Source organism: Ursus arctos, unplaced genomic scaffold, assembly GCF_023065955.2.
Source record: "Ursus arctos isolate Adak ecotype North America unplaced genomic scaffold, UrsArc2.0 scaffold_15, whole genome shotgun sequence".
Taxonomy (NCBI): domain Eukaryota; kingdom Metazoa; phylum Chordata; class Mammalia; order Carnivora; family Ursidae; genus Ursus; species Ursus arctos.
This window is the reverse complement of record NW_026622819.1, coordinates 8,732,310-8,760,258: the sequence shown is the minus strand read 5'-3', so window position 1 is coordinate 8,760,258 and position 27,949 is coordinate 8,732,310. Positions and strand designations below refer to the sequence as shown.

Below are 27,949 nucleotides of genomic sequence, written 5' to 3'. Positions count from 1 at the left end.
CAGAGAGAGAGAGAGCACAAGCAGGGGGAGTGGCAGGCAGACGGAGAAGCAGTCTCCCAGTTGAGCAAGGAGCCTGATGCAATGTGGGACTCGATCCCAGGACCCTGGGATCATGACCTGAGCTGAAGGCAGACACTTACCCAACTGAGCCACACAGGCATCCCTATTGCATGTATTTTTAAAGCTCAGGTTTTGTGACTTCTATTCAGTTGTGTCTGGGTTGATAAGGAATAATTTGGCCTAGCAGAAAAGGGAAGAAAACACTGTGTTTTTATTCCTTTTTTTAATGTAATTTGCATTTTGACCATGATACTTGCTTTTTGCTGTTTCTTTTGTAATCAGGCCATGGCTGGCGAATGGTTTTGTTCTGGGGGAATGCCTACTGCGGGCACACACACCTGACGGAAAGCCCCCTCGATGGCAGGCAGAGGTTGGATGTGGGGCTCGCAACATGAGATGCTCCCTGGTTCTGAGTCAGCGCCAAGGGCCTGCCACAAACGTGCCAGAGTGAACGGTTTGGGACATCAGTGGACTGTGGGGGGGGGGGGGGCATCGGCTCAGAAGCTTGGGCCGCGTGGCAGTGCTCCGAGCTTGACGTGTGGTCTTGGTAACTCCAGACTCAAGGCGCAGTGCGCACAGCTCACTCCCGAGGCCTACAAGTTAGGAAAACAGCAGTGGGTGTTCGCGGAGCACGAAGGACCACAGGCACAATTAGGTTCACAGTTCCCGGCGTTAGCCACGCAGCACTCCCTTTTTTTTCCCTGTGATTTCCTTATAATTTAGCCCGACGGGAAACATGCAGCAGACGTTTCATAGCGCAGTTAACTCCGCGGCGTCCATCAATTTTAATTGGAATCATGAAGCTAAAACCCTAGGTAGTACTTGACAGCCGGAGGGCGTCTTTGAACTCAGGTATTTCTGGTCCCACTCTGGGCAGCTTTGGAGCAATGTGCCCTGATGCATGGCTAGCTCCAGAAGGCATGGATCTAGGCATTCTTAAAAGGGACAGTGTTGAATAGCCAGCGAAAGAGCAGCTTATCCATCCCTCTCTGCTGGTTTACATTTACGAGGGTGGGTGGGGTGTCTACGCGTAGGGGCCACCGCTCTGAGGACAGCTCGGGAGCCGTGTTCACTGTGGGCCCAGTAGGTAGTTGGTCTTTAAGCCACTGAAGTGTTCTGTCCCTGCAGCTCAACAAAGCAATTACCAAGCCATCACTGTCCTGATTTATAAAGAAATTGCCTTCCTTGAGAGAAGACAGTAAGGTGCATAGCAGGAATCCAAAAGCAAGACTGTGCTAATCTTTAAAAAAAAAGGAAAAGGGAAATGTATTTCTCTGGAAATTGTCCTGACTTGGCTGGGATAAAGTGCCAGCTTAAACCCATATGTGTAAAGAGAAGTCAAGAGCTTTTCAATAAATTCGGCCTTCTGTTATTTGTACCCAGTAAAAATGTACGGAGGTGTGGCTTATCCGAATACAGGTGTCCCTCAGTTTTCGAAAGTTTGCATCAGGCCACTTTGCTTTTACAAACAAACAAAAAGAAAACCTACATGAGTAGCTGTTTTCACAAGCAGAAAGAAATCCAAAGAGGATTTTTGCTTTTACAGAAAAAAGCTGAAAAGCAGAAAGAGCACCGTGCGTCGGTTTTGCAGAGAGCTGGGCTAGAGGCAGGGCACCCAGAACAGCATGAAGGGCTCGGCCAGCTCCTTCCCTGTGCCAGACCCTGCGTCTCAGCATCCAGCCCCCAGAGCTTTGAACTGTGTCTGTGAGCATGTGAGCATCTGGGCTTTATCTCCATGTACTTTGTGCGTCCGTTAGCGCTGTGCCCTCCGGCATCAGGAGAGCCTAAGAGAGGAGATTTGGGGGTCTGGGAAGGCTCAAAATGTTTCCATATAAATTAATAGTAATTGCTTCTTTGCTTTACACACGTCAGCTTATGGAAGGTTTCCTAGGAGCCCGCTACTTTTTGTAGCAGAGGAAACCTGGACCATTCACACCATTTGGTATTTATGGTGGGCATTTCAGAGAATGCTCCAGGAATTCACTGAAAACAATGAGTCCCCACTAAAGACTGCACTCAAGCAGAGCTAGGACAGCGCCCACTTCTCTCCCTTACAATCCAGCGTGCTCATTATCCCCCCAGAATAGAATACCACCTGCTTCCCTCTCTGTTCACTGGAAGCTGGGAAGACTGAGGCTTTCGGGAGCCCATTCTGTAGTAAGAGGACTGGCAGAAGTGAAAGGTACTGACCAAGCAAGAGAGCAGCGTGGTCCAAGCTGATGCACACGTATCCGGTGGCTCTCTTGTGGCTAATCAGATCAGGGAGAGGACAAAACCACTTTGCCTCAAAACATGCATCACCGCCTCGCACCAGTGTTTCTTACGCGGAGCGCTTTAGTCTGCTCGGCGGTAGCTAGAGTATCACCTGGCCTTGCGTGGTTGAGGGCAGATGCTGTCTATGTCACCACCTCACCCCGCCCCCTACACACATGCCCCAAGGAAGAATTTTGATTCTCTTATATACGTGGCATTTTAGTCTTGATCAAAAAATACAAGTATTTGATCATTTAGAAGTATCTTCTTGAAACTTGCATGAGTCCACTGCAGATAAGTAGTTTTCCAGGAAAGGCTGGGGTGTGGAACGCATATGCGTGTGTCGAGAAGATTTTCCTTTACCCTTGAGTAAAACAAGCGAAAGGCTCTGTACTAGTTTCCTATTGCTGCTGTAACAAAGACCACAAACTTAGGGACTTAGGATGACACAGATTTATTATCCTACAGTTTCTGTGGGTTAGAAGTCTGACACCGTTCTTACCCATTTAAGATCAAGGTGTCGACTCTTGGGAGAAGATTTATCCAAGCTTCTGCAGGTTGTAGCCTGAATCAGATTCCTTGTGGCTGTGGGACCAAGGTCCCTGTTTCCTTGCAGGCTGTCAGCTGAGAGCTAGCAGCCTCTCTTTCAATGTTACATGTGGCCCCCTCTGTGTCAGAACCAGCCCTGGGGAGTTGAACCCTCATGCCTGAGATCTCTCTGACTTTCCCCTTCTACTGCATCTCACTGACTCCACCCAGAGATTTCACCCTGCTTTTAATGCTCAATGGGGTCCACAGGGACCATCCAGAAAAATCACCCTGTTGTAAAATCCATAACCTTCATGCCCTCTGCAGAGTCCCTTCTTCCATGTAAAGTAAACTATACACAGGTTTCAGGCATTAGGAATAAACATCTTGGGGGGCCATTAATACCAAAGAAGCAGCTTATCTGCTCCCAACAAACACTGGTGGGACAGGTATAGGATGATAATTATAGACATGCCAGTTCAAGAAGGGGAGAAATGGAAAATAAAATAGAGGACTGGTTCCAAGCAGCTTGGAAATCAAGCCCAAAAAACCCCGTAAGGTTTCAAGGCCAGGGACTTCTGTCATCCTTGGCTCTGCACTCTGGGTAAGATGTCAGAAAAAGACAACGGTGGAAAAGCCGTTTGAATGACTTGAATTCACCAGGCAGGTGAAGGGAACTTTGCTTTGGTTCCCTCTTGGTAGCTTTGGACCTCTTGGTAGCTAAAGGTCAAAAAGGACTTAGCACAGGTCATGTGGTTTGGTGAAAGAATCAGCAGGATTTACCCTGGTGAACCATTAGCCTGCCGTGGTTCTACTAAGCATGAGAGGCTGGCTTACCATGCCAGGCTTAGTAAAAATGGACACATACATGCCGGAATTGGCATTTGCACAGACTGCCACTTCTCCCTATACGTCCTATCCCCTGTTCAGACCAAGAGTGGCCTGGAGCCTCCACCGCTGTATGGTTGTACTTGGTTGGTATTGACACAGGCTGTTCTCCGGAAACCACTCCTAAGCCTGTATGTGTAGTTTACGCCTTGCCCTTCAAATTTGAAGGTGCATTCCACTAAGTATGCAGAAAATGCTTTCTTGCTAAGAACACATTTATCGTACTCTGTGTTCTTAAGTCCAACCCGTGGCTTGCTGCTATAGATGTTAAGGAAAACAGTTGATATCCAAATTTACAGAAGTACAACCTCAGCCAAGATTGTAATTACAACTTAAAGGTGAGTAGTGAGACTGCCATCCATCCGAGCCGGGGTTGATTTTCTAGGCACACCCAGCCATCGCTTGCAAGGGAGATTGGTTTCCACATTCTTCATACTGCTTATTCCACGAGGATGACATCAGATCTCGGCACATCAGATATGTGTCTGCTTTACCTTGCTAGACTGTGAGCTTCGAAGGTCAAGGGCCAGGTGTTCTTTTCTTTCTATCCCAAGACTTGGCCTTGGGTGTAGAGCAGAGTCAGTACCCAGGCCAGCTGGGTTTGTTTGTTGCTTTGAACTTATCTGTCTGGGTCCCTTTCTTCTGGTTCCATAAGGTCCATCTCACAAACCCCATAACTCCTCCAAATTTCCACTCAATGTTAATTATTACAGCAAAAAATTAAAGGTAACTTGGATGTCCTTTAATAGGGTAATCATTTCTTAAATTATAAACTGTGATATATTTCTACGTGGAATACCCAAAGTCATTCATTGAATAGGGTCAATAGGTCTGTCATGGAAAGAGGCAATGATAGGCTTTTAAAGGATAAAAGCAGGGACGCCTGGGTGGCTCAGTCGGTTAGGCATCTGACTCTTGGTTTTGGCTCAGGTCATGGTCTCAGGGTAGTGAGATTGAGCCCTGAGTCAGGCTCCACACTGAGCATGGAGCCTGCTCGAGATTCTCCCTCTCACTCTGCCCCTACCCCACACCTACCTCGCTATCTCTCTCTCTCTCTCTCGCTCTTAAAAAGAAAAAATAAAAAAGGTTAAAATCAAGCAAGGTGCCTGACCACTACAGTGAAAAACAAAAACATACCTACGTAGTTTATTTATAGGAGTAGAAAATCATTTTGAATGATAACCACCACACAGTCACAATGATTGCCTTGGACAGAGGGGAAGAGAAGAGTGAGGATGTTCACTTTTACTCATATATGTTCTCCGTTGTTTGAGTACTTTTACAATAGTTTGAAATTTTTTAAAAATTAGTGATGAACATGTATCAATGAGGTTGTCATTGTGGCCATGAAATGTTCTCGTCTCTCCTGTGCTTGCCCCTTATCCTCTCCGCGTGTCTGCCGTCCACGTTCCAGGTGGGACAGCAGCTCCCTTCCTGGTGTCTCTCTCCCTCTTGCGTGGGAGTCTCTGGGGGAGAAGCAGCTGGAGTGGTTCACATTTACTGTGAAGAGCCCTCACTAGGCCCTGAGCACTGGGCTGTGTGACCGCACGAGCTGGTGATTCAGATATCCCCATCTGCACATTACAGATGAGTAGACCCAGCAAGGCACGTGCCTTCACACCTAGGGAGCCCCAGCAACAAGACCGTGGCAGGTGCATGAGAGAATCCATCTTCGTTGAAGTTGTTGAATAATAAGGAGGAAACAACTCTCCCTTTCTGCAGAGAAGCTACAGAGTGAGGATGAGCCCTAATGGTTTCTGTGGTAGTAGCCCCTCCTCTATGGTGGCCCCTCTGAGACTGAGCAGGGCTCACACTGCCCCCATGGGCCCTGTAACCACTGACCTGGAGTGAAGGGATCACGCTGGACAGCTGTCGCTGTGTTGACCCAGCTGGCTGGACAGAAGACCCCTTCCTACCCAACCCTGCACATTTGACTTTCCCACATGGAGGAAGAGATTCGGGGTTTCTTGGTCATTGATTTTGGAACCCACAGGCAAGCTCTCCCAGGGCTTTTTGTAGGCGAGAATAAAGAATAGTTGCTGTTCATCCATGGAGACAAATGCATCTGAATCCTGACACCTGAGCTCTAGAATTAGGAGAGCAATATTCCGCTCAGACCAAGGGCGCTGCTGGTTTTGATTGGAGGTTCTTGGATTTTTTGGGTCCTGGCCTCAGAATACAATGAAAGTCCTATTCCTTTATTGCAGGAAAAAACCACACACATAGCATATATATATATAACTACATGAAATTTTGAGGACAATATCAGGGGTTCAGAGACTCCTCCTGAATCCGGGCTTCAAATGAGAATGTAGGTCAGGGGTTGGCAAACTGTGGTCCATGGGCCAAATCCCACCCATGACCTGTTTTTGTATGGTTGCAGGTAAGAGTGAGTTTTACATTTTTAAAAGGTTGTTAAAAGGAGGAGGAGGAGGAGAAGTTACAGAGACCCTGTGGGGTTCCCAAACCTGAAATATTCACTCTCTGGCTCCTTACAGAAGAAATTCTGTACTCCTGATTTAGCTATGTGGGTAGAAGGATCTCTTTAAATTGGAATGTTTTTAACTAAAGCAAAAGCAAGCCTGCTTCATGGGAGAATGGCTTGAGCGTGATTGCTACCATTTCCCTTCCCCATGCATACTCAGACTGGGTAATTTACGAGAAGCTACAAATTTCATTGGTAATCACGTGGTCAGGAAATTGAGATGATGCACATTTGTGCTTTGCTTAGATTTCCCTTCACAAACTTAGTGTTAGTTCCAAGGCTTTCACAGTCTGCCTGTTGGGAGCCTATGGCAATTGGTCTAAATGCATCGTTGCTGGAGGGGAGGTGGGTGGGGGATGGGCTAACTGGGTAATGGACTGTAAGGAGGGCATGTGATGTAATGGGCACTGGGTGTTTGATGCAACTGATGAATCACTAAACTCTACTTCTGAAACTAATAATACATTATGTTAATTAATTGATTTTAAATTAAAATGAATGCATCATTGTTAGATATGAGGCCATGATGTCCCCACCCCCCCCACCCCCGCCCCGTTTAGGAAAAAGAAACCGAGTAGTATCTTTAAGAGTTTATGTATCATGTAGCTCACGGTGGACAATTACTTGGTCATTTAATAATTATTTCAATTTCCTGCTGTTGGATTCCCTGCTAAGAGAGTGGTTCTCACACTCTGGTGTATAGGGCATCACCTAGAGGGCTAAGAGAACGCGCTGAGTTGGGTAAGGGCCTGGGCCTCTCCATTTTAATCCAGTTGCAAAGATGATTTGGATGCCGTGGAAGTTTGAGAACCTCTGGGCTACACACGGGTCTGGTGTTAGAAAAGATACCTGCAAATTAGACCCTCAAGGAGCCCAGCTAGCTAGAGCAGGCTTCTCAGCGTCCACACAGGGCATTGTTAGGGACGCCTGTTGGGAGAACCACAGTGTTCCCAGACACCCAGACATTGGCATATGTTCCCGGGTAACCACATGGCTCCAGGTAAGAGCCCCTGGTTCAGAAGGAGGCAGGCAGGCCTGTGCACCATTGCATTTCGTCATTATCCACTCGGTTCCTACTAAGTGCTATACAGCGGGAAGCGAGGGGCAGACAGCAGAATAAGATGAGGCTGCCCACCCCTCCCCACATCACCGAGGGACCAGCCTCAAACATCAGGTGTTACAGGTGCCCTCAAAGCTTGCACCTGGAACAACAAAGAGGGGGGTGAAGGGGCCGAGGCAGAGGTCTGGCCAAGCCTAGGCAGTGGGACTGCTCAAAGGCCGTGGGCCTAGACACAGAAGAAAAAGCATTGCAGGTTTCAGGGGGCAGGGAGGTCAGCATAGCCTCTGATCCCCAGACAGACTCTCCTTATCTGTGGTTGAGGGTACAGAGTCTCGAGCCCCTGGGAGTTCCTGGAATCCCCAGACCCAGGTCCGGTACCCCTGGTCTATCTGTGCTGTCATCCATGATGGTTTCTTCCTCTCCTCTTGCCTGCCCTGCTGCGTTCACATCAAGACCTTCCTGAGTTTGTGGCTTTGTGTTTCAGCTTTGGCTTGGGACCATCTGTATTTCTTGAAACAGTCCAAGCTCTGCTCTCTGAAGATCCTGGCAACCCCATCCCACTCCTCACATTGGTGTGCAGTCTCAGAAGCTCAACTCAGGGCCCCAGGGACCCAACATCTGGGCTCTGCTGTTGAGATGAGACAAAGAAGCTCAGGGAGCCCCAGCCCAGAGAGATGCAGGAAGGACCCAGGGCTCAAGATGATGGGGATGGACCTGGTGTGAGTTGACCCCAGGGAGGGCAGATCATAAAGGCCAAGGAGCAGGGAAGTGGAGAGGAGAGGAGGTAACAGAGAGCACAGGAAGAGAAACTGAGCCAGAAATCTCTTCCTGCAAGCCTGGGGTGAAGATAGCCATGGCTCGGGAATACCTGATTGGCTCCAGGCAGCAAAAATCCTGCCGTTCTCTCCAGCACTCAGCGTGTATGATCAATGTCATCAACAGTCGTAAGAAAGCTTCTATCTCAGACCTGCTTAGTTTGAGATACGACACTAGCTTGAGATACCGCATGCTGTGCTCAGTTGTTGTTTTTTTTCCTTTCTTCCCAAATTGAGGCTGACCTGAATAATCCAGGATGGGGGCTGTAGTGGCAGAGCCCAAGAAGCCTATGTTCTTGATGTAACAGACATCTCATGTCATCCAATGAGTATGGAGGGCGGAGGCAGAGCAGTCACACGAATTCCAGTGCAACAGAAGAGCCGCATGCACACGTGACAACCAACTCACACCGAGCACCCAGGTGGTGTGGGGCACTCAGGTGCATGCTGGGTATACAAACAACCGTGACATGCCCTCTGCCCTCCAGAAGGTGCCCATGCAGCAAGAAGGTCACAGCCTAAATAATTCTAATCCAGTAGTGACCAGTAAGAGAGATTCAAAGAGCTAAGGCAGGGCAGAGAAGAGAGAGGCTGATTTCAGGTTGATTAATTGCTAAAATCCTCATCCATGGGTTTTCTCTGCAGTTTCACTGTCCGTATCCTGGCCACGTGAGGTAGAGACATAGAAGATATGGTCTTTCATGTCACGTGCAGCATTCATTCCTTTGAACATAGGGTCCAAGGGCCACTTAGGATCCTACGAGAGCTGCATATATTGAATTTGTTCTAAATAAACTCAGTGAGTGATGGAAGCTCGGAGAAACGGATGTCAAACATCACTGAAGATAGGAACATAAAGCAGTTTAACGAGTTATATTGGAACAAACGAGATCATAAGAGATTTTATATCTTTTAATTGTAAGAAGTAAAAATAAATTGTTTCATTTTTATCAATTAGGTAAAAAGATTGTAGAAACTACTTTAGGCAGAAATTTCCAAATAATATGTAAACTGATAATTCAATCAAAATTATGAAGATTATTTCTAAGGAAAAGCTGTTGTACCATCTCTGTGCTTTTACAAATAATCTGTGAAGTATTTGTTTTAATGTTATGTTTACACGTAGAATTTTGCCACACCAGTTTCTCCTCCGACATGAAAATCACCTCTATCAGGAAGGGCAGAAGAGGGTTTTAAATGCAGCTGGAGGGAAGAACGTCGTAGCTTGAACACTGGCTCTTTGTCATGTACTTAGGACCGTAATTACAATTAATTGTTACGGTGACCAACACGCAAAGTTGTTGGGTTTATTTTTAACCAGTGAAGCATGAATTATATAGTAGATCTTGTTTTGTGGGGGAAAAGGAGAAAGAGGAAACTCTCCTCTCCTCCAGAGTGAAAAACCAGACGTACTCTTTAGATGTGTTTCCTCATTCAGGAGTAGTTGCTTACAAGTGAACCCAGCCTCAAGGACTTCTAGGACACCACTGATGAAGAGACGTGTGCACACCTCATTCTGTTTAAAACTGTATACTGAGCATCTTCAGACACTGTGGTAACTCCCTTCTCCCCTCTGTATCATAGAGGTGTGTGTATGTGGGTGTTTACTTGTGTATGTCTGTGTGTGTTTACACATGCACGTGTGTGTGTGTGTGTGTGTGTGTGTGTGTCACTCATTTCTCCTCCTCTACGGGGACCCTAACCTATTAGTCTTTCTCATTTCTCAATATCTTATACATTTTTTAAAGATTTTATTATTAAGTCATATCTACACCCAACGTGGGGCTTGAACGAACTCACACCCCCGAGATCGAGTCGTCTGCTGCATTGACTGAGCCGGTCAGCCGTCGGATGCCCTCAATATCTTGCACATTTTAATACAGCAGCCAGTTAATAACTTTTTAATTTTGGAGACTAGACTAGAATCCAACAGCTAGAATAAAGAAAACTGCTTAGATCAATATTCACAGCTTGTAATGTTGACAAAGTTGCGAATTCCTGATTTTTCTTACCGTTGCCCTGCCCGTTCATTGATTACTGGTGAACATAGGCTGATCACTTCGAAGTGTATTTGTGAATCAGGATGCAATCTGTCCTCATTATCGTAAAGCTACTCAGGAGAAAGACTGAGCACTCATCAGCCAGGGAGGAGGGCAGAGGATTTCAGACTAGGGTGTGCAAAGCTTCCCCCTACGGCACTTTCAAGACTAAATTCCATCATTCTCTCATTGGAAACACGGCCTCTTCGAAGTACAGAGGCAAGATTTGAACACACAGGCACACAGTGCCACCCAGCATTCTTCTGGCCAAAGAAGTCTGATTGGAATTTTTGACAAGCCTATTACTCTAACAGCCTCAAAGCTCGACCTGGCAAAAATCATTTCAAGGAGGAATGGTCTAAAAATGTTCTCGCACAAAGGCCATCCTTCCAGTTTAGAATAATACTCTCATAGCAACTTCCTGCAGAAGTAGGTTCTTCCTCCCTCCCCAGATCCTGTCAGAGATGAGGGTCGGCCACCCCAAGAGGAAGTCATAACACTTTACATAAAAATACCATCAATATTTGCCCAGTTATATTATCTAAGGAACTGAGAAATTTTGTTTATATTTTAAGATCAGCAAATGCCAAAAATACTAATTTGAATTGAATAACCTTTCCCCGTCTTACTTTCAAATGCGGAAAGATCCTATTTAAACACATCCTACAGAACCTTCTAGATAATCGAAGAGAACATTTATGTTCGGTAGCATTGTAGCATTTGGCATTTTAGCATTAGGCCTATTTTACTTTAATTCCTCAAAAAGGCGGTGCATCCCTATTGCACATCAAGCCTGAAGGCCTCGCCTCCCTCTCTCTCAGAGACCTCGTTCTGTTCCAGCCGCTCCACGTACTGCCTCGGTGCCCTCTGCGCCTCAGTGTTCTCGTCTGTATAGTAGAACGAAATGTAACTTTGAAGGATATTTTGGAAATGAAATGGGAATACTTGTATCAGTTACAGTGTGAGCATGACACTCATTCTATTGAGTGTCTCCTGCAGGCTCTGCCCAGAGCCATGGATTCTTGGGCTCTGCCGCGTGGCAGCGCCCAGCATCAGCAAAGAGCGCTGCCCTCCCCGACTGAACCCTCTCCCTAGAGCCAGAGTCAGAGCGGTAGCTCTCAACCTCAGTGTCACCGAACAGGAAGTTATCCAGCTCCGCCCAAGAGCCCAGAGTGGGCCTGGCAATCTCTTCCAGGTGATTCCGCTACTAGCCAAGTTGGAGAGCCGTTGTCCTTCCGGGATCATTCTTGGGAGAGCACTCTTCCCCATCTGAATTCCTTCAGCCCCTCCGCACCCTCTCTTAACTCACCTCCAGCATCCCTCCAACAAGCTGTGTTTTCCATGAGTTGCTGCAGAAGTTCTCTGCCTGAACCAAATCCTAACCCTGGGTAGGAGAGGAAAAACAGGCTGTCAGGTGGTGGGGTCACTAAAAAGCACCCCCACCCTTGACTAGGCTTGTCTCATGTCTTCTGTGGGGTGGAAGATCTCTCTGCTTCCCTGCTGCATGTTCCCTGACCGTCCCCCCTTCTGTTGGCTTCAGTGCAGCCTGCGCCAGTACAGGAAGGAGCTGGGGCCACTCCTGCCCATCAAGGGTGCCATGGGCATCCCGATGACTAAATTTTCACAGAAACCCCTCCCTATGTTCTTAGAATAAATTTCTAGAAGTTTACTTCTGGCGGGAGCAAGGTAGGTATAGTTTGGAGGCAGGTGAAATTAGTTCACTAAAATATTTCAGTAAGTTGGAAGTTCTGTCTCTGGAAAGCATTCTTTCCCATTTCTCAAAGAAGAAGCCTTTGATTGGAAGGGCTTCTGGTTCCCTCTTCAACTGTCAATGAAGTAGACCTCGAAGACTTTCCAAGAGTCTCCGTTCCCAGCGGTCACAGGACCTTCACAGAGCACACATTCGGAAATCTGTATCTCCGTTTCGCAAGTTGTATGGCAGATGCCCGCGACTCAGCTGGGGTCTAGGATGCGTTTGTGCAAGCCATCCCTACTCATTCAAACCGTGTTCTTGGTGAACATTCTGGAGGCAGGCATGGAAGAAGGTTCTTTTGGGGACCCTCACGGAGGTAGCTGACGCACCCTTTTGCTTTGCAGGAATGTTAGTTCAGCCGGAGAGGAAGCTCGCAGGAGGATGCGGGAATGTGATGGGCTCACAGACGCACTGCTGTACGTGATCCAGTCCGCGCTGGGGAGCAGTGAGATCGACAGCAAGGTTGGTTGTGTTTGCAGAGATTAAACATCTTAGTGCATAAAGATGCCCAAGGGACGAAGCAAAGGCCCACAACAGCGGAGAGCTAATGCTGGGCTTAATACCGTCACCCCGCAGTCTATCCTGGTCTCCCGGTAGGATTCCAGTGTTTTCTAGATGGCTTCTAATCCTAGCCTAGAACCAGACACCTAAGTCTCGATTAATAATGAATAAAAAATGTGTATTGTTTTGAGTTACTCAAACCAGATGAGTGTATAAACGTTCACACACCACATTACCCACAAGCTTTCAGTTTGTTTATAAAGTCTGCTTTCAAAAGGAAGAGGAACATTAAAACGACCTGAGCTTTGAATAATTCTGTATTCCTACAAGTTAGCTTTTTACAGATGTTAATTGTATCAAATGCCATTTTAAAAGTGCCTTATGAAGACTGAAAGAACCTTGGTCAAAATCTAAAGAAATGGGACTGTCTACATGTTTGTCCTCAGAGTCTAGTCAGTGTTTCATAAACCAGAATAGAATTGGGTGGGCTTTTCCCGTGTGGAAGGTATTTTGTTTTGCCTTAATTTGTCTTTTGTTTAGTTTTGATTCAATCTAAAATTGTCAAGTAATATCCTGATATAAACACAGACTTTACTGCTGCTTTTTAAGTGACCTGTGTGAAAAATGTGAGACCTTAATGAAACTTTCTCCAGAGCCACACTATTGACATTTTGGGCCAAGGTATTCCGTGTTGTGGGGCCGTCCTTTGCCTCATCCGCAGCATCCCCGGGCTCTCCCTACTGGATGCCAATAGCATCTCCCTTTCCGGTGGTGACAAACAGAAATGTCTCCGTACATTGCCCGGTGTCCCCCAGGGGAACAGAACTGGTCCTGGTTGTAAACCACAGCCATGTGCCTAGACCGCATCACAGCCTCTGACTCGGAATGTCCACCTCTGGTCTCAGACGTGTGTTCCTTTAAAAGTTCATCAGGTGATTTGATGCACGTCCTCCACTGAGAACCCACTTCAGTAGATTAGCTACAGCTTTGAAATGGACTCTGATCAGAAAGACGATGAAATGTAATTCAGTTATAAAGTCAGGTAAAGAACAGGTAACAGTGGTTTTAGCCCCTTAGTTACCAGCGGGCGGGGGGGTGACTTAGCAGTTCTCCACCTTGCCTGCACAGGGGAGTGGCTGAGAATAGCCGAGCCGCTACTCCCCAGAGTCGTGGATGCGCACGCCTTCGGGAACTCCAGCCCTTGCAGTACTAGTCTCCTGCCGCTGTGAACGCGGTTTGTCATCTGATCACCGCCGCTGAGTTATGCAGGCGTCCGTTACTTTGCTCTGTAAGTGTTATCCATTTCGAAGACGGAATATGAGATGCTGAAGATTGAATCAACCCCTCTTATAAACACCCTTAATGGCCATTTTAAAACTTTTAATATCATTGATAGGAAGATTAAGTCCCTAAAAAAAATGACCAGCCAAGATGTCTTGAGTGTTTACAGATGCCTGTTAATATAATAGACCAGTGATTTTTAAAAGAGCTGCTGGAGGTAATTCGCAAAGGCTGCCGTGTGAAGATCTGCTCATTCAGAGCAGTAAAGACTACAGCATCGGGACACGAAGCCCCCTACTATAATGGATACAGAAAGAGCTTTGATATTGTGTGGGCCTTGCAGTTGAAAATAAAACCAGAGTCCACAGCCTCTTGCCTTGGCCAAGTGCCCATGCCAGCCCTGGTGGGAAGGTAGCCTTTAGCAGCATGGGTCCAAAACAAAGTGCTGCGAGCCCCACACCTCTTTCCTGATGTGGCCGATGGCTAGATCCCTGGAGCCCCTGGGAGATCCCCTCTTTTAATGTCCACATTGTATTCAAAAGAGGAACCTGGAATCACTGGGAGTGTTGAGGGCGGCAAGGAGAAGACGCGGCGATTTCTGGGGACGGCGCAAGAGCACCAAGCTTGTGTAGATGCACCACCCTTCGCGTTTGCTCACTGGAGGACGGTCCCCGAGTACCCCCGACTTCGGGACGAGGACGATCGTCATAGCTTCTGAACGGATCAGAAGTCACAAGTGACTTAGCAGGGCCTGCCTGGCCAGAACATGCCATGGAGCTTTACCGTATTATGGTCCCGCAATGTCCCGCTTGGCCCTCTGCCTGGTCCCCCCTGAGCTTTCACGAGGACAGGGTAGCAAGGGGAGGAGTGCACATTCTCTTTACGGCCAGGTAAATGCGTAAAAGGGCCTGGAATCCGTGCCAGCTCTCAGCTCGGCGCCTGTCATTGGGACAGTTTGTGGAATGGGCCCCATATGGTAGAGCAATCCACAGACAACTTCCAAATTAGCCCTTTCTAATAGAAAATAAGGAGTCAAAATGACCCTCGTGGCCAAGAGGAGCGGCTAAAAGCACTGGTGACAGCGATGGATGTCAACTGCAGAGCCACCAGGTGCCACCCACCTTCTGCTGGTGTCCCAGAGAAGGGCAGTGGCCGCCTTTTTTTTTCTGTCCTCTTTCCGCACTCCCGTAGAGGGAAGAGCTTGAATGGGTGACCCTCCCACATCAAGCCTGGCTAGAGGGACGAGGTCAGTCCCAGTGACTCCCTCGCCCAACCCACCCTCTCCTCTGCACCCCCGCTGTCTGCCAACCCCTCTTTCCCTCCCCCTCCGGCTTCTCCCCAGTCATCCCCCAGCCACAGGTAGATTATAAAGCATTTCTGGAAACTGCCATGGATGTGTTCCCCGTAGTCATTTGTTAAACAGAGGCATGGAGATGCCCCCGGGGAAGATGAACAGCAGGATGAGAAAGAAGTTGATTCTCCCAAGTCTTTGATGTAAGAAAAAGCAGTTTGAGCTGATTTAAAAATCGTTCTGACTTATGCCATAACATTTTCCTTTCAGGGAGACTTTTCTCTCTTTCATGCATCGTCCTGTGTTTACCTGCTTTCATGCCGGTTCCTTTTTTGATGCTGAGAGGATGCTTGAAATAGAAAATCAAGTTGACTCAAAGCCTGTGGGATTAGCAGCCATGAAACCTTGAAAAGCTGACAAGAGAGGTCTGGAATGGCAAAGGCTTCAGAGATAGAGCCTGAAAACCGGTTTTCCTGCTTGATTGTCATGCCCCCAGTAGTCAAGTCAAAGACACACGTGCAGCCTTTTCCCGGATTCCCGTCCTGGGAGGGGAGCAGTGCAGCCCCCGTCCCTCCCAGGCATGACCGAGGACTAGAGAGAAGGGGCCCAATCTGCTGGGAGTCTCAGCCCCTTCGTCTGTGAAACGGAGCCATGATCCCTGTCTCAAATGCTGCTGTACACAGCAGGTGCCTGAGAAGCCATAGCCAAACTGGCATCCTTTTAAAAATAAAACAGGTCTGTTCAATTTTTCCCCCATTATCATTTTTTTAATTGGGTATATTTTTCCTCTTCCCACTGTTCATCAAATGCAGAACAAAAGTCAAAATTGATCCAAAATTCACGTGTGAAACCTAGTCTCCAATGTGATGACATTTCAGAGGAAGGGTCTTTGGGAGGAAATGGAAGCACAGAGAGATTAAGCACTTTGCCCAAGGTCACACAGCTCCTGAAACCGCAGAGGCAGGACTCAAACCTAGACTGGCTGGCCCTAAGTCCCATGCTCTGGACTTGTCAGCAATGCCGTCTGCACCACTGTTCATGGTCTGAATGCTCGTATAGTGTCTCCCGTGGGCCAGGCACTCTGCTCAGCACATACATACTGTCTTGGTTTCCCGTAGCTGCTGTAACAAGTTGCCACAAACATGGTGGCTTAAAACAGCACAAATTTGTTATCTTACTGTTTTACAGATCAGGAGTCCCAAATGGATCTTGTTAGCATAAAATCAGTGTGTCGCCCTGGCTGCGTTCCTTCTAGAATCTCAGGAGAGAATCAGTTTTCTTATCTTTTCCAGCTTCTCGGGGTGCCCACAATTCCTTGGCTTGTGGCCTCTTCCTCCATCTTCAAATCCAGCAGTGAGAGGTCACATCTTCTCACACAACTTCAGTTACTTCTTTTGCCCCCTCTCTCACTTATGGGACCCTCATGGGCCCACCAGGATAATCCGGACAATCTCCCCAACTCCCCAACAATCTCCCCAATCTCAGCTGACGAGCAGCCACAATTCTGTCTGCAACCTCCATTCCCCCTGGCCACGTAACCCAACCTTTTCACAGCCTACGGAGATTAATGTGGACATTCGGGGGTCAGGGAGCATTCTACCTACCTCATCCGTACACGTGCATGCTCAGCTCCCCTGATCCACACAGCAAGCCAAGATAGGGGCACTGGTGTGATCATCTCACAGAGGAAGTTACTGGGTCAGAGAGATCCTGGGTGTATTGCTCAAGTCACACAGCCAACAGAGATCAAGGGCCTTACAGGTGTCCAGCTGGTCAACATGTGTCCTCAAGCACTGGTTAACCCCCACGCTAAGAAAACAGGAACACCAGCCATCTCCAAACAAATCAGTAGCATGGGAACATTTTTGCCCCCAGGTGATCCCAGCACTCGGCTTGCCTGGGACCCCCTGGCTTTATATCTCTTACCTCATTTTACTCCCAGAAAGTGCCCTGGTGAGTGGGAAATATTAGGGTCTCCCTCCCGGAGCTGATGGAAATGTGAGTATCCACGCCCTCGATGATTCTGAGCGGTGCGGGCATGTGCCGTATCTGGGACCTCTCCCAGGTTGTAGATTCTTTCCTGCTCACTAGTGCACTTCAATCAGCAATGACAGCTGTTTATAAAAGTAACTAGTGTGGATAAGAAAAGGTTTTAAGACCTTCTCAGGCTTCTCTCAGTTTTTTCCACTGTGGCTGTCAAGGGAGCCTTAAGGAGCCAGCAGCTAAATGTATCCAGGAAGAATCGGGGATGTGGAAATGACTGCTTTCCGGGGTGGAGGAGTGCTGGTTAGTTTTTATTCATTCTGCCTTTGTTTTCTTTCTTTCTTTCTTTCTTTCTTTCTTTCTTTCTTTCTTTCTTTCTTCCTTTTCTTTCTTTTCTTTCTTTTCTTTCTTTCCTCCAGACCGTTGAAAACTGTGTGTGCATTTTAAGGAACCTGTCGTACCGGCTGGCAGCAGAAACGTCTCAGGGACAGCACATGGGCACGGATGAGCTGGACGGGCTGCTCTGTGGGGAGGCCAATGGCAAAGACGCGGAGAGTTCCGGGTGCTGGGGCAAGAAGAAGAAGAAAAAGAAATCCCAAGATCAGGTAATGCCGGCGACTGGCAGTGGCACACAGTGATCCCCTTCCCCAATGGCAACATTAATATTCTGCGTAGATAGGTATGGGGCTCCGTACTTCCCATGCGTGGTAAAATCACTCATGCATCTGCACAGTTTTCCCATGGGGCTCTCACGGCTCAGACGGGGGAGCATCGAATGACTTCCGCCATGCCCTGCAGCCCAGCCAGGATAGGAACTTTGAGAAAGAGAGTCTCGTGAGTCCCAGGCAGGCTCTAAGATACCAGCTTGTAGAGTCCGCCCGGGGTGCTGATTCTTCTGTGTGTCGATCCGCGCATTGATAGAGGTCCTTGCCAGGGACAGGCCGATGCCTTGCAGGTGGTGCAGATGCGCACAGTAGCTGTGGTGTCGGAAGGGAAACTGAGGTGTGGTGTAGGAAGGGAAACGGAGCAGAAATGCACAAAAACCCAACACATAGTTTACTGTGTGTTTTGAAGCATTTCCATATGTAACCTTGCACTTACTGTTAGAAATGGGATGGGGGGCAGGGCTCAGATTCACAGTTCTCCAACAAAATGGCATTAGGAGCTTGGCCTTGGGGGACAATTCTGATAAATTCAGAGAGGTCTCTTCAAAACGAATGGACTTTACCTCGAGCAGCTGTGAGTAGGCTGCCTGCAGTGAAGTAAAGGCCAATAGGCAGCCACTCTTGGCCTTGCTGGAATCAAGACACCTCCAGCCCTCTGCCCAGAGCCTCTGGGAGGCAGAACCCTTCACTCATTGGGCCCCCCAGGGAAGGGTGTAATGTGAGTAGTAGCTGCCAGCCCGATTCCCCTGCTACTGAGGTTGTTGCATCTCACTGTGGTCTGGACACGGTGGTCATGCATCCAGCTTTCCCTGACAGTGTGGTCATGCATCTAGCCTTCCCTAACAGTGCGGTCATGTGTCCAGCCTTCCCTGACAGTGTGGTCATGCATCTAGCCTTCCCTGACAGTGCGGTCATGTGTCCAGCCTTCCCTGACAGTGTGGTCATGCGTCCAGCCTTCCCTGGACACTGTGATCATGCGTCCAGCCTTCCCTGACAGTGTGGTCATGCATCTAGCCTTCCCTGGATAATGTGGTCATGCGTCCAGCCTTCTCTGGACAGTGTGGTCAGGCGTCCAGCCTTCCCTGGACAGTGCGGTCATGCGTCCAGCCTTCCCCTGGACAGTGTGCTCATGCGTCCGGCCTTCCCCGACAGTGTGGTCATGTGTCCATCCTTCCCCTGGACAGTATGCTCATGCGTCCGGCCTTCCCTGACAGTGTGGTCATGCGTCCAGCCTTCCCCTGGATAGTGTGTTCATGCGTCCAGACTTCCCTGAACAGTGTGGTCATGTGTTCAACCTTCCCTGGACACTGTGATCATGCATCCAGCCTTCCCTGGCCAGTGTAGTCATGTGTCCAGCCTTCCCTGGACACTGTGATCATGTGTCCAGCCTTCCCTGGACAGTGTGGTCATATCCCAGCGGCTAACAGTCATGCAGACCCAAGATCTGACTGTCCTCAGGAGTGAACAACCAAGGAAGCAGGACAGAACTCATAACACTCTTTCTTAGCAGGTTTTAATTCAAAATAAATATGCAGAAGTATCTGTTTAGATCACAGCACATCATTTTTCAAAGTATTTTCAAAATCATTTTTGCTTTGAGGAAGGATTAGAGAAGCTGTTTTGCTTGGAGTAAGGATTCATGGGAATGCATTCTTAAATACAATTCCCAAATTTAACTTGAATGCACCAGTGTTTTCATTTTCTAGGCTTTAGTTTTCTTGCTGTTTGTGGCCCCTGAGGGCTGCTCCAGGAATATCTACAACTTCTAGATCTGTATGTTCCAGCATAAACACGCCTATAATTTTAAAAAAAGATTTTATTTATTAATTTGTCAGAGAGAGAGAGAGCGCAAGCAGGTAGAGTGGCAGGCAGAGGGAAAAGCAGGCTCCCTGCGGAGCCAGAAGCCCGATGTGGGACTTGATCCCAGAACCCTGGGATCATGACCTGGGCCAAAGGTAGATGCCTAACCGACTGAGCCACCCAAGCACCCCAACATACCCATAATTTAAAAGATACGTGCTGCTTGCCTTTTTGATGGTGACCATCCCTCTTAGAAGCTCCCAACCCTGCTTTCTCTCCTGTTGTGGATCAGTGCTCTGTGTCCACTGTCTCCCCAAATAGCAGGAGCCTTTTACGATGATTGAGCCATAGTTCTTAATTCAGCCACTTAAAAACCTTCCATCAGGTAAATGCAATGGTTAACTGGCAGGTATTTATTGAATGCCTACTGTGTGCCAGGCATTGTACCGAATAATGTCAGATACCTCAGTTTTCCTTCCTTCCTGGTAGTACCAGATTCCTGGTACTACCCATACCATGATGGCTTCTGAACTTTTTTAATATCAAATAAGCAATACATGTCTTAACAAAAGTATAATGGGTCCTTCTCGTGGCTTCCTGCTGCAGTACTGTATCCCAGAGGACCCTGTCCCTTCACTGCTTCATCCCGGAAAGTGAATGAGCATAATAAAGATTGGAAACAGCATATGGGCAGGAATGTGGTGCTTCCCAATCTGTCCAGTGATCTTAAGCCCCGGGGGTCTCACCGACCACCTACAGACCCAGAACCTCCAGGATGGGTCCAGGCAGCTTTGGAAGGCAGGTTTGGGAAATTGTATTAACACATTAGCCTTGGTTTAAAAAAAACAAAAACAAAAGTTTGAACTGAGCTTAAATTCACTCTGATTTCAAGGTTTTCTCTCCAGGTTGTTGTTTGGATTCTCAAGGGATCCTTCTGATGACCGCCACATCTGTCACTGGAGTCCCATCAGTAACAGCAGGCCCCAAACCCTCAACCCATTTTCCAACTTTCCAATAGCAAGGTGTGTTCACGTGGCTTGAAGCCCTTCAAGTGACAGGTGAGATTAGGTATTGATTGGATCCAGAGAAGTCAGGAGTCAGAAGAGAATATTCATGGACTTCCCCCAAAAGACGCCCTCCTTTCAAGCTGTTAGCTGCTTCCATGGAACCTTATGATGAACAATTTCCCACCTTAGAATGTTGTCTTTTTGAACCATATTTTATGACATCGATGAGCTATTTTCTAAGTTGAGTAAGATGAAGAGATTAATACAGTTTTATCATTTTTACCCAAAGTCTAAATTAAGATTTATAAGGGTCATTTGTCCCATCTCTTTCTCATGATATTCTTTAAGGAGACTAAAAGGATTTCTTGAAGAAAGTTTTGCTGAAACAACCATGTTAAAATACAGTAGAACACTGTTGTTTATAAAGAAACTTCAAAGTTATGGTTTTGGTCAGGTGATAGTTTTGTAAAAGACTTTTAACTGTGCTCTAATATAATACAAACATATTTTAGGAAAAACGTTAATGTAAACAGTGGTTATGTTTGTTTGCAATGTCTGTCAAGTTCAGTATATTTAAAAACAGTCAAGACTAAAAGCCATCTTGCATTTAAAACCAGTGGAAGGGAGGCACAGCTGAAAGGTCCGGCGATGGGGGGGGAGAGCATCAGACATGAAGGAGCAGGATAGGATAAGGTGGCCCATCCCTCGGCAGCGCTCCCAGCCTGTTGACTGGTCCCCTGGAGGGAACTGAATCTAGATGGCGCCACCTGCTGGGGAAAATGGGCATTTGCACCAGCCTGGGGTCAGCAGGGAGAACGTGCTTCACCCTGAGGAATGTGCTTTGCACCTGCGGGAAACCAGGCGGCCATTGCGAATAGTCTAAAGGAATTAAAGGCCAGCTGTCTCAAGTGAGAGGAAACCAAGGCCCTGATTCATCACTATTAACAGGTTGCAGCAAGGTGAGAAATGGAAATGTCCCCAGGCCTGTCTAGAACAAAGCATCCCCATCTTTGCCTTCAGAGCCTGCAGACTGATTTAACTCACCTAGAAGCTTCCGGAAAGTTCTAGGTTTACAGCTTTAAAGATGGTCAGATATCCATTCTCTTGAGTCTCTGTTGCTCATAAAGTCAGGTTTTCAAAAAATATATAATGATTAGAGAGAATATATGATACAAAGTGAGGTGAAGAAAAATAATAGAAAAACAGGAGTGTATATAGAGTTATAGACATGCTGTAGATAAAACCTGGCTGATTTTGCCAAATGTGTGTCACATGAAAATATAAAATATGTGTATTTTTATATATTGGTAATTGTAAATATACATACATGTTTCTAGAGAAAGTACAGTAACATCAAAGACAGAGGATAATGATTCTCTTTGTACTTGGCATATTTACGAATTTTCTAATAGGCATTACATTTGTAATCTTTTCAAATACCATTTAGAAAATAATATTTTAGAAAGCATGAACTGATTAAGTCATCATTTGCTTATAAGAATGTATTCGTTTTCTTCTCTTAAATTTAAGATGCCCAGAGAAAGGTGTATAAGGAGCTGTGTAAGATGAAAAGTTGTCTAATCCACAACACATACTTCCTAAGACAGAGGAACCAGAGATTTTACCAGGAAGTCAAAGTGATAAAAATCGTAATTGGTTTAATGATTGCCTGTGGAGCTTGCTGTATCCCAGAAATTTATGTTGACTCTTACCTTTGGCATTGTTATTCTCTACCTGAGGAAAATGCTATGATACTGTAAAGGTCAGATTCAGTTACAATAAAAATCTCAGAGGCTTCATCCTTTAGATTCTTAATTGGAATAATTCAAGGAAATACATGATACAACAAGAAATGGTCGCTATTATTTCAAGAAATCGTTACTGTTAGGGCACCTGGGTGGCTCAGTCGGTTAAGCGTCCAACTCTTGATTTCAGCTCAGGTCATGATCTCAGGGTTGAGAAATAGAGGCCAGCATGGGGCTCCTGCTCACTGAGGAGTCTGCTTGTCCCGCTCCCTCCCCCTGCTTGGCGCATGTGCGGGCTCTCTCTCTCTCAAACAAATAAATAAAATCTTTTTTTTTTTTTTTTAAAGAAAGAAATGGTTGCTGTTGAACCATGCTGGAACCGTCAGACTATGAGCCTGAGTGTAGAAGTATTTAACATTTCTGAGCATCATATTCTGATCCAAAATGGCTCTGCAAATTTATTAATTACGGACTCTGTGTTCAGTGCCTGTTGCCAAATTATAAGAAATTGCTGGTCTCTCTGGCCCTTTTCAGGCAGAACCCTACCCCTGCCCATCAAACAGTCTACACGTCACATACCAGGAGGCCCATCTCACCTGTCAGGGGTTCCACCGCCGTCTAACAGGGCTCTGTGCCAGTCACCGGGCACAGTGGGACAGGGGAAGCACTACGAAGACTGGGGTCCAGGGAAATGCAAGTAGACAAAACTGCTGTATTTACTTTTCCACCTTTTGTAGAAATAAGCATCTTTTGTTTTTCAATTTGGGATATGGCCCAGGTTCCTGGGATGATATCCTGGGACCGGTGGTGCTCAAAAGTGGATTTGTGCTAAAGAGTACCACTGGCTGCCGGCCAGAGCAGACCTGAGCCTTCAAGACCCACTCAGTGTGAGCTTGACAGTGCAGAGGAACTGCTGAGAAAAAAGAAAGAACAAAGCAAGACAAGCAAGATGCCCAGAACTCAGAACTTCTCTTTTCTGCTTCAATATCACTTGTGAATGTTTAGTTCATGTGGGTAAATAGGTATCCACATGGGTGAGGACATTAAACCTATCAGAATTCAAAGATGATTCTAATCTGGTATTTTCGTATGGTCGACTTTTTCCCAGTAATCTTTGTTTCACAGTCTAGTGAGTTGTGATCAATTTAAGAGTAAGTATTATTGCTCTTTTCTACCTCTTGCTTACATTGTAGATACTATGCATGGAACAGCAGGAAGTTTCATTTATAATATCACCATGATATTTTAGACACAAAAGCAATAGTAATGAGATTCTGCATAACACCTTTAATGCCCTCTTATTTTTTCCATGATAATGAACATGTCTTGGCAGAACGTCCACCTATATGTTTTCCTGGGCCGCAGGCCAGCCTCTGAGCTTTTGTTCATGCTTTTCCTCTGTCTGGCCTTCTCCTCCCCTTCTTCTACTACTTGGAAAATTATCGTCTAAGACCAAATAAAATATCACCTCCATCCTTCCAGGACCTCCTCCAAGTAAAGAGTTACTCATCCTTTAATCTACTTTCTCCTGGTTTTATTGAAACTTCTCGTCTAGTGCTGATCTGGTGCAATAGCCTGTCCCATAGAGTGGGGATCTGCCGAGGAGAAGGACTGGGTGAGTCCAGTTTCTCATTGACTTCTAGCCCAACACCCAGAACCGGCTATGCTGAGTGACTCTCAGTTTTGAGTCCACGACAGCCTCTGCCCCTTGCTGGGGAGGTGTTTCGAGGAGATGTTCTCAGCCGTGACTTGTCCCAGCCTCATCCATTTCTTTCTTGGTGACACTCTGCCTCCACTCTTGCTGTGAGCCAAGAGTGTTCTGTAGACCTTCTCTTTCCATTTTTGGTTCAAACTGTTACCCGGCTTCTCATGAGAATGCTGCATTTTATCATGTTAGTCAATATTCTGCATCTGCAAAGACCACCAAACCTGACAAACGTTCTGTCTTACGATAGTCATCTGAGAGCTTGGGATTCATGTCAACAAGTGTGTACAGGTGTGTCTCAGAGTCCCCCAGAGAAGCAATACTTTTCATCATGCCTTGTTCTGAAGGTGTTCACACGTGACACATAAATGGTATTAGATGTCACGAAATCCCATTGCCCGAAAGGTTTCCTGGGATTTTCAGGACTTTGTGTCTGGGATCACTTCTCTGTGAGCGTCACACATTGCCCACTGCATCATATGGATGCTGTTGGCCCAGAAACGAGACTCTGACCCTTACTAGTGATCAGTATCCCAAAGCATACAATGAATTTTCTTGGTGGTTTAAATCACATTGGAGATTTGAATTTTAAAGAAGTTTCTCCTTATTTCGGACAAATTGGATGTTAATTATAAGCAAGTGTAAATATGCATATATATACATGCATATTTAACATGTAAATTATATCTGAGTAAATTAGCAATAAGGTACAAGATGAAAAGAATACGCACACGTCCACCACCGCCTCCTAGTCAGAGCCACGATTGCGGTTTGTAGCAGGCACATATCCTTTCAGATCTCTCTCCACGTTTATGCACAGCTTTGTTTAACCCTTCAAAATACAGGTTGACGACCTTGATGTGAGTATGAGTTAGGGCGCATGTCAGACAGCCAAACTCTTAGAGTGTATAAGTGTCCTGAGAGTAGATAAGTGTCCTTCCAGCTAATGTGAAGGTCGATGCTGCTGGCAGCCCTGATCTGTAGTCTTCAGAGGCTCTGAGATCTATCGTGTTCTCCTCTTTGGGATAATTCCTCCTTCTCATGGCTCACGATGGCTCTCCGTGTCCATCGTCCAGGAGCAGGAAAGGCACAAAGACGACAGGGGAGGGGGGAGTGTCCTTCTCTCCAGGGCCCGCCTAAAAGTCACATACATCACTATTGCTCACCCCTTCTTTGTTCTGTATCGGGTCAGGTTAAAACCCAAAGTGCAAGGGGGGCAGGGAGTGTAGCATATTTGCGGGCCAACTGTGACCCCAGGGCATTCTCTTAACTAAGGCAAAGGGGGCGCCGTGGCATACCTCAGGGGGTGCAGCAACAGCTTTCTGTCCCTGTGAGGGGGGCATATTTTATTACTGAAATTGTTGAGAGTTGTCTGCACACGGTAATGAAAAGTTCACTTTTATTTATTTCACTGTTGGCAAATTCTCTGCCAACAGTGCAACCCCTGATTACTGGCCCTCGGTGAGCGCCCCCGCCGCCCACCTTGGCACAGCACGGCCGGGGAGAACAGGTGTGGGCGTGACAGCCACTCGTCTCCCTCTGCGTATTGTTGGACGCTAGGGTATCCCGTGACTCAGCATGACCTTTTTCCTTGCCAGCAAATTGTCGCCAGCAGAACGGAGAGAGGGCTGCCGGGAATCGCACTGGAGGGGTGTAGGGGTGTACCGTGATGTGTGAACCGGGCCCCCGTGATCAGAAAATGGAGCTGCTTCCGAATCTTAACTAATGTAAACTGTAATAAACTTGCGGAGCTAAATCGCGCCCACACCCTTAATCGCTCTTCAAAGAGAAATTCTTAAAAGTGAACTCTCGAGACCACAGGAATCTGGGCACGTAAGCCAGAATTTGTCTTCATCACGCTGGGTGGTAGTGGCAGCTGATGCGATTTATCATCCCGGATGGGTCTGCCCTTCGTGGCTTTCCTGGTGCTTTTTAATTTTTTATTTGTTAATATCGCAGGTTGCCTTTCTTCCAGTCTCCATCTTATTAGTAAGCATGCTTTTTCGCTTGCTGCTTATTACCATTTCTTTACGAACCATCTGCTATTTGAGCTGCTGCTCATTCCTCGTGGCTGGCCTCCCTGTGCCTTCACCTCACCATATGCCGGGAGCCTGGTGACTCAAGACATGATATTTCATGTCCTCAAAGCAGCAGGTCACACGAGCCTGCGAGATCACGGCTGTCCATGTTTCTGCAGCGACTCTCCTTTGTCACTGCCCATGAATGAATGAGATTCTCCTCCTCCTGCCGCTCCTGTCCTGTAAAATATATCCCCTCACCTAAAAATGCTGCTGTTCTCCTTTCAGCGACTTTACAGACTTAAAATCCGACGTAGGCTTCCCATTTGCTTTCCTTATTGACATTTGACCATTCAGTGCTTCATGCCATTAATTAATACTCTGTGCCTGCATAGCTCTGTCGCTTTGGCATCCGACCCTTGATTTCCACCTCAGGGTCATGGGATCGAGCCCCACATCGGGCTCTGCACTCAGTGGGGAGTCTGCTTGGGATTCTCTCCCTCCTCCCTCTGCCCTTCCTCCTCCTCTTTCTCTCTCTAAAATAAATAAATCAGTCTTCAAAAAAGATACTCTGTGTGTTATACTACTAGATCAGGGTTTCTCAGCCTCGCTACTCTTGACATTTTGAACCAGATAATTCTCTGTTGTGGGGACTGTCCTGTGCATTGTAGGATTTTATCAGCATTTCTGGCCTCTACCCAGCAGATGCCAATAGTACCCCTTCCCCTGGTTGTGGCAATCAACAATGTCTCCAACATTGTCGGTTGTCCCCTTGGATGATAAAATCCCTTCAGTCGAGAATCACTGTATTAGACTGGCTTTGAGGGATGGATCGCCAAAGATATAAACAAAACTATAGGATTACCTGAGGGGGTTGGCATGTCAAGGACCCCTTTAAAAGGTAGATAATGGAAAAAATAAGTAAAAGATAGGTCCTGGACCAGGTTACAAAAGATGTGGATGAGAAGTTAGGAGCAGAGAGAATTCTAGAGGGGTGTTCTGGTTGGTTCCATCACAATGACTGGGAGAAAGGGCAGGCAAGCCTGGTGGTGTGGAACAGCCTTGATAACACTAGTCTGTGGGGCACAGCACAGTGGCCAGTCCTTGGAGTAGGCAACATCACCGACCTCCCTTCCACCTCTTCCTGAGGGATGTGTGCCCCTTGGCTCCACACCCACAGAGATGAATCAGCAAGGCTATCCCTGAATCTCCCTTAGTCTGGTACTTGATTCAGAAAATATATCCTTCCCCTTTAACACAGGTTTCTGATCTCTCAAATGCAAAACCCTTCATATCTTCTTCAAGGAGAGCCTAGAGACAATGTGTGCCACAGAAATACAGCTCGTTGGCCACCACCTGTGTCCCTTCTTTGCACAGGCTCACCCCCTACCCCCCATCATTGATTTCTGAACAGTGCCCAGGGGACCTCACATACCTAAGCTACCCTCTTCTTCAAAATTCCTAAGAGTCAACACAAGAATCATCTCACTCCTGGCTTTTTATAGCTGCTCAGAGGGTCTTCATCACTCCTATTTCCTGCCTCCTTTTCCTCATCCTCAAAAATGCTGGAAGTGATAATGAAACTCTGTAGGGGGAAAATCTATTAGTCACTCTGCTGTTCAACCCAAGCCAAGCCAAGATGGCAGACAGAGGATGGACATGTGTGTACGTTGTCACTTATTAAAGGATGTAGTACAGGCTGCAGCCTGATTAAAACAAGCCCTGCATGAGAGAACATTCCCGACAGTTCCCATCTTCAAGCCGTCTTCTCTTCTGACATGGTGCGAGGTGCAACTGCAGCTGGGAGGGAAGAGTGGGATTTGAAAGTCCAATGTCTCCCTGTTGCTACAGATCCACACCCTTTATCTTCCAGTTTCCTTGGTCTGTTGTTTATTTCACCAGAATTCCTTAACAATGAACAGCCTGCACATGGGTAACGACAGCAATGCCCCCTCATTGCTAGAGAAATACGGGCAACAGAGTTGCATTGCACTGGTGAAGATGCCTTTTCTGAGTGTGTTCTGAAGACACAGCTGAGCCGGAGAAGTTCTCCTTACATGGCTTGTGTGGCT

The 27,949-nt window shown here is 46.9% G+C and overlaps 1 protein-coding gene across 1 annotated transcript in view; it reads left to right on the top strand.

Moving 5' to 3' along the window:
* CTNND2 (catenin delta 2) overlaps positions 1-27,949 on the top strand; it is an 885,151-nt gene that overhangs the window by 741,814 nt on the left and 115,388 nt on the right. Inside the window, exons 13-14 of the mRNA XM_044386968.3 lie at positions 12,226-12,343; positions 17,357-17,542. Of these exons, the coding sequence (XP_044242903.3) occupies positions 12,226-12,343; positions 17,357-17,542 (304 nt within the window). The remainder of the gene's footprint in view (positions 1-12,225; positions 12,344-17,356; positions 17,543-27,949) is intronic.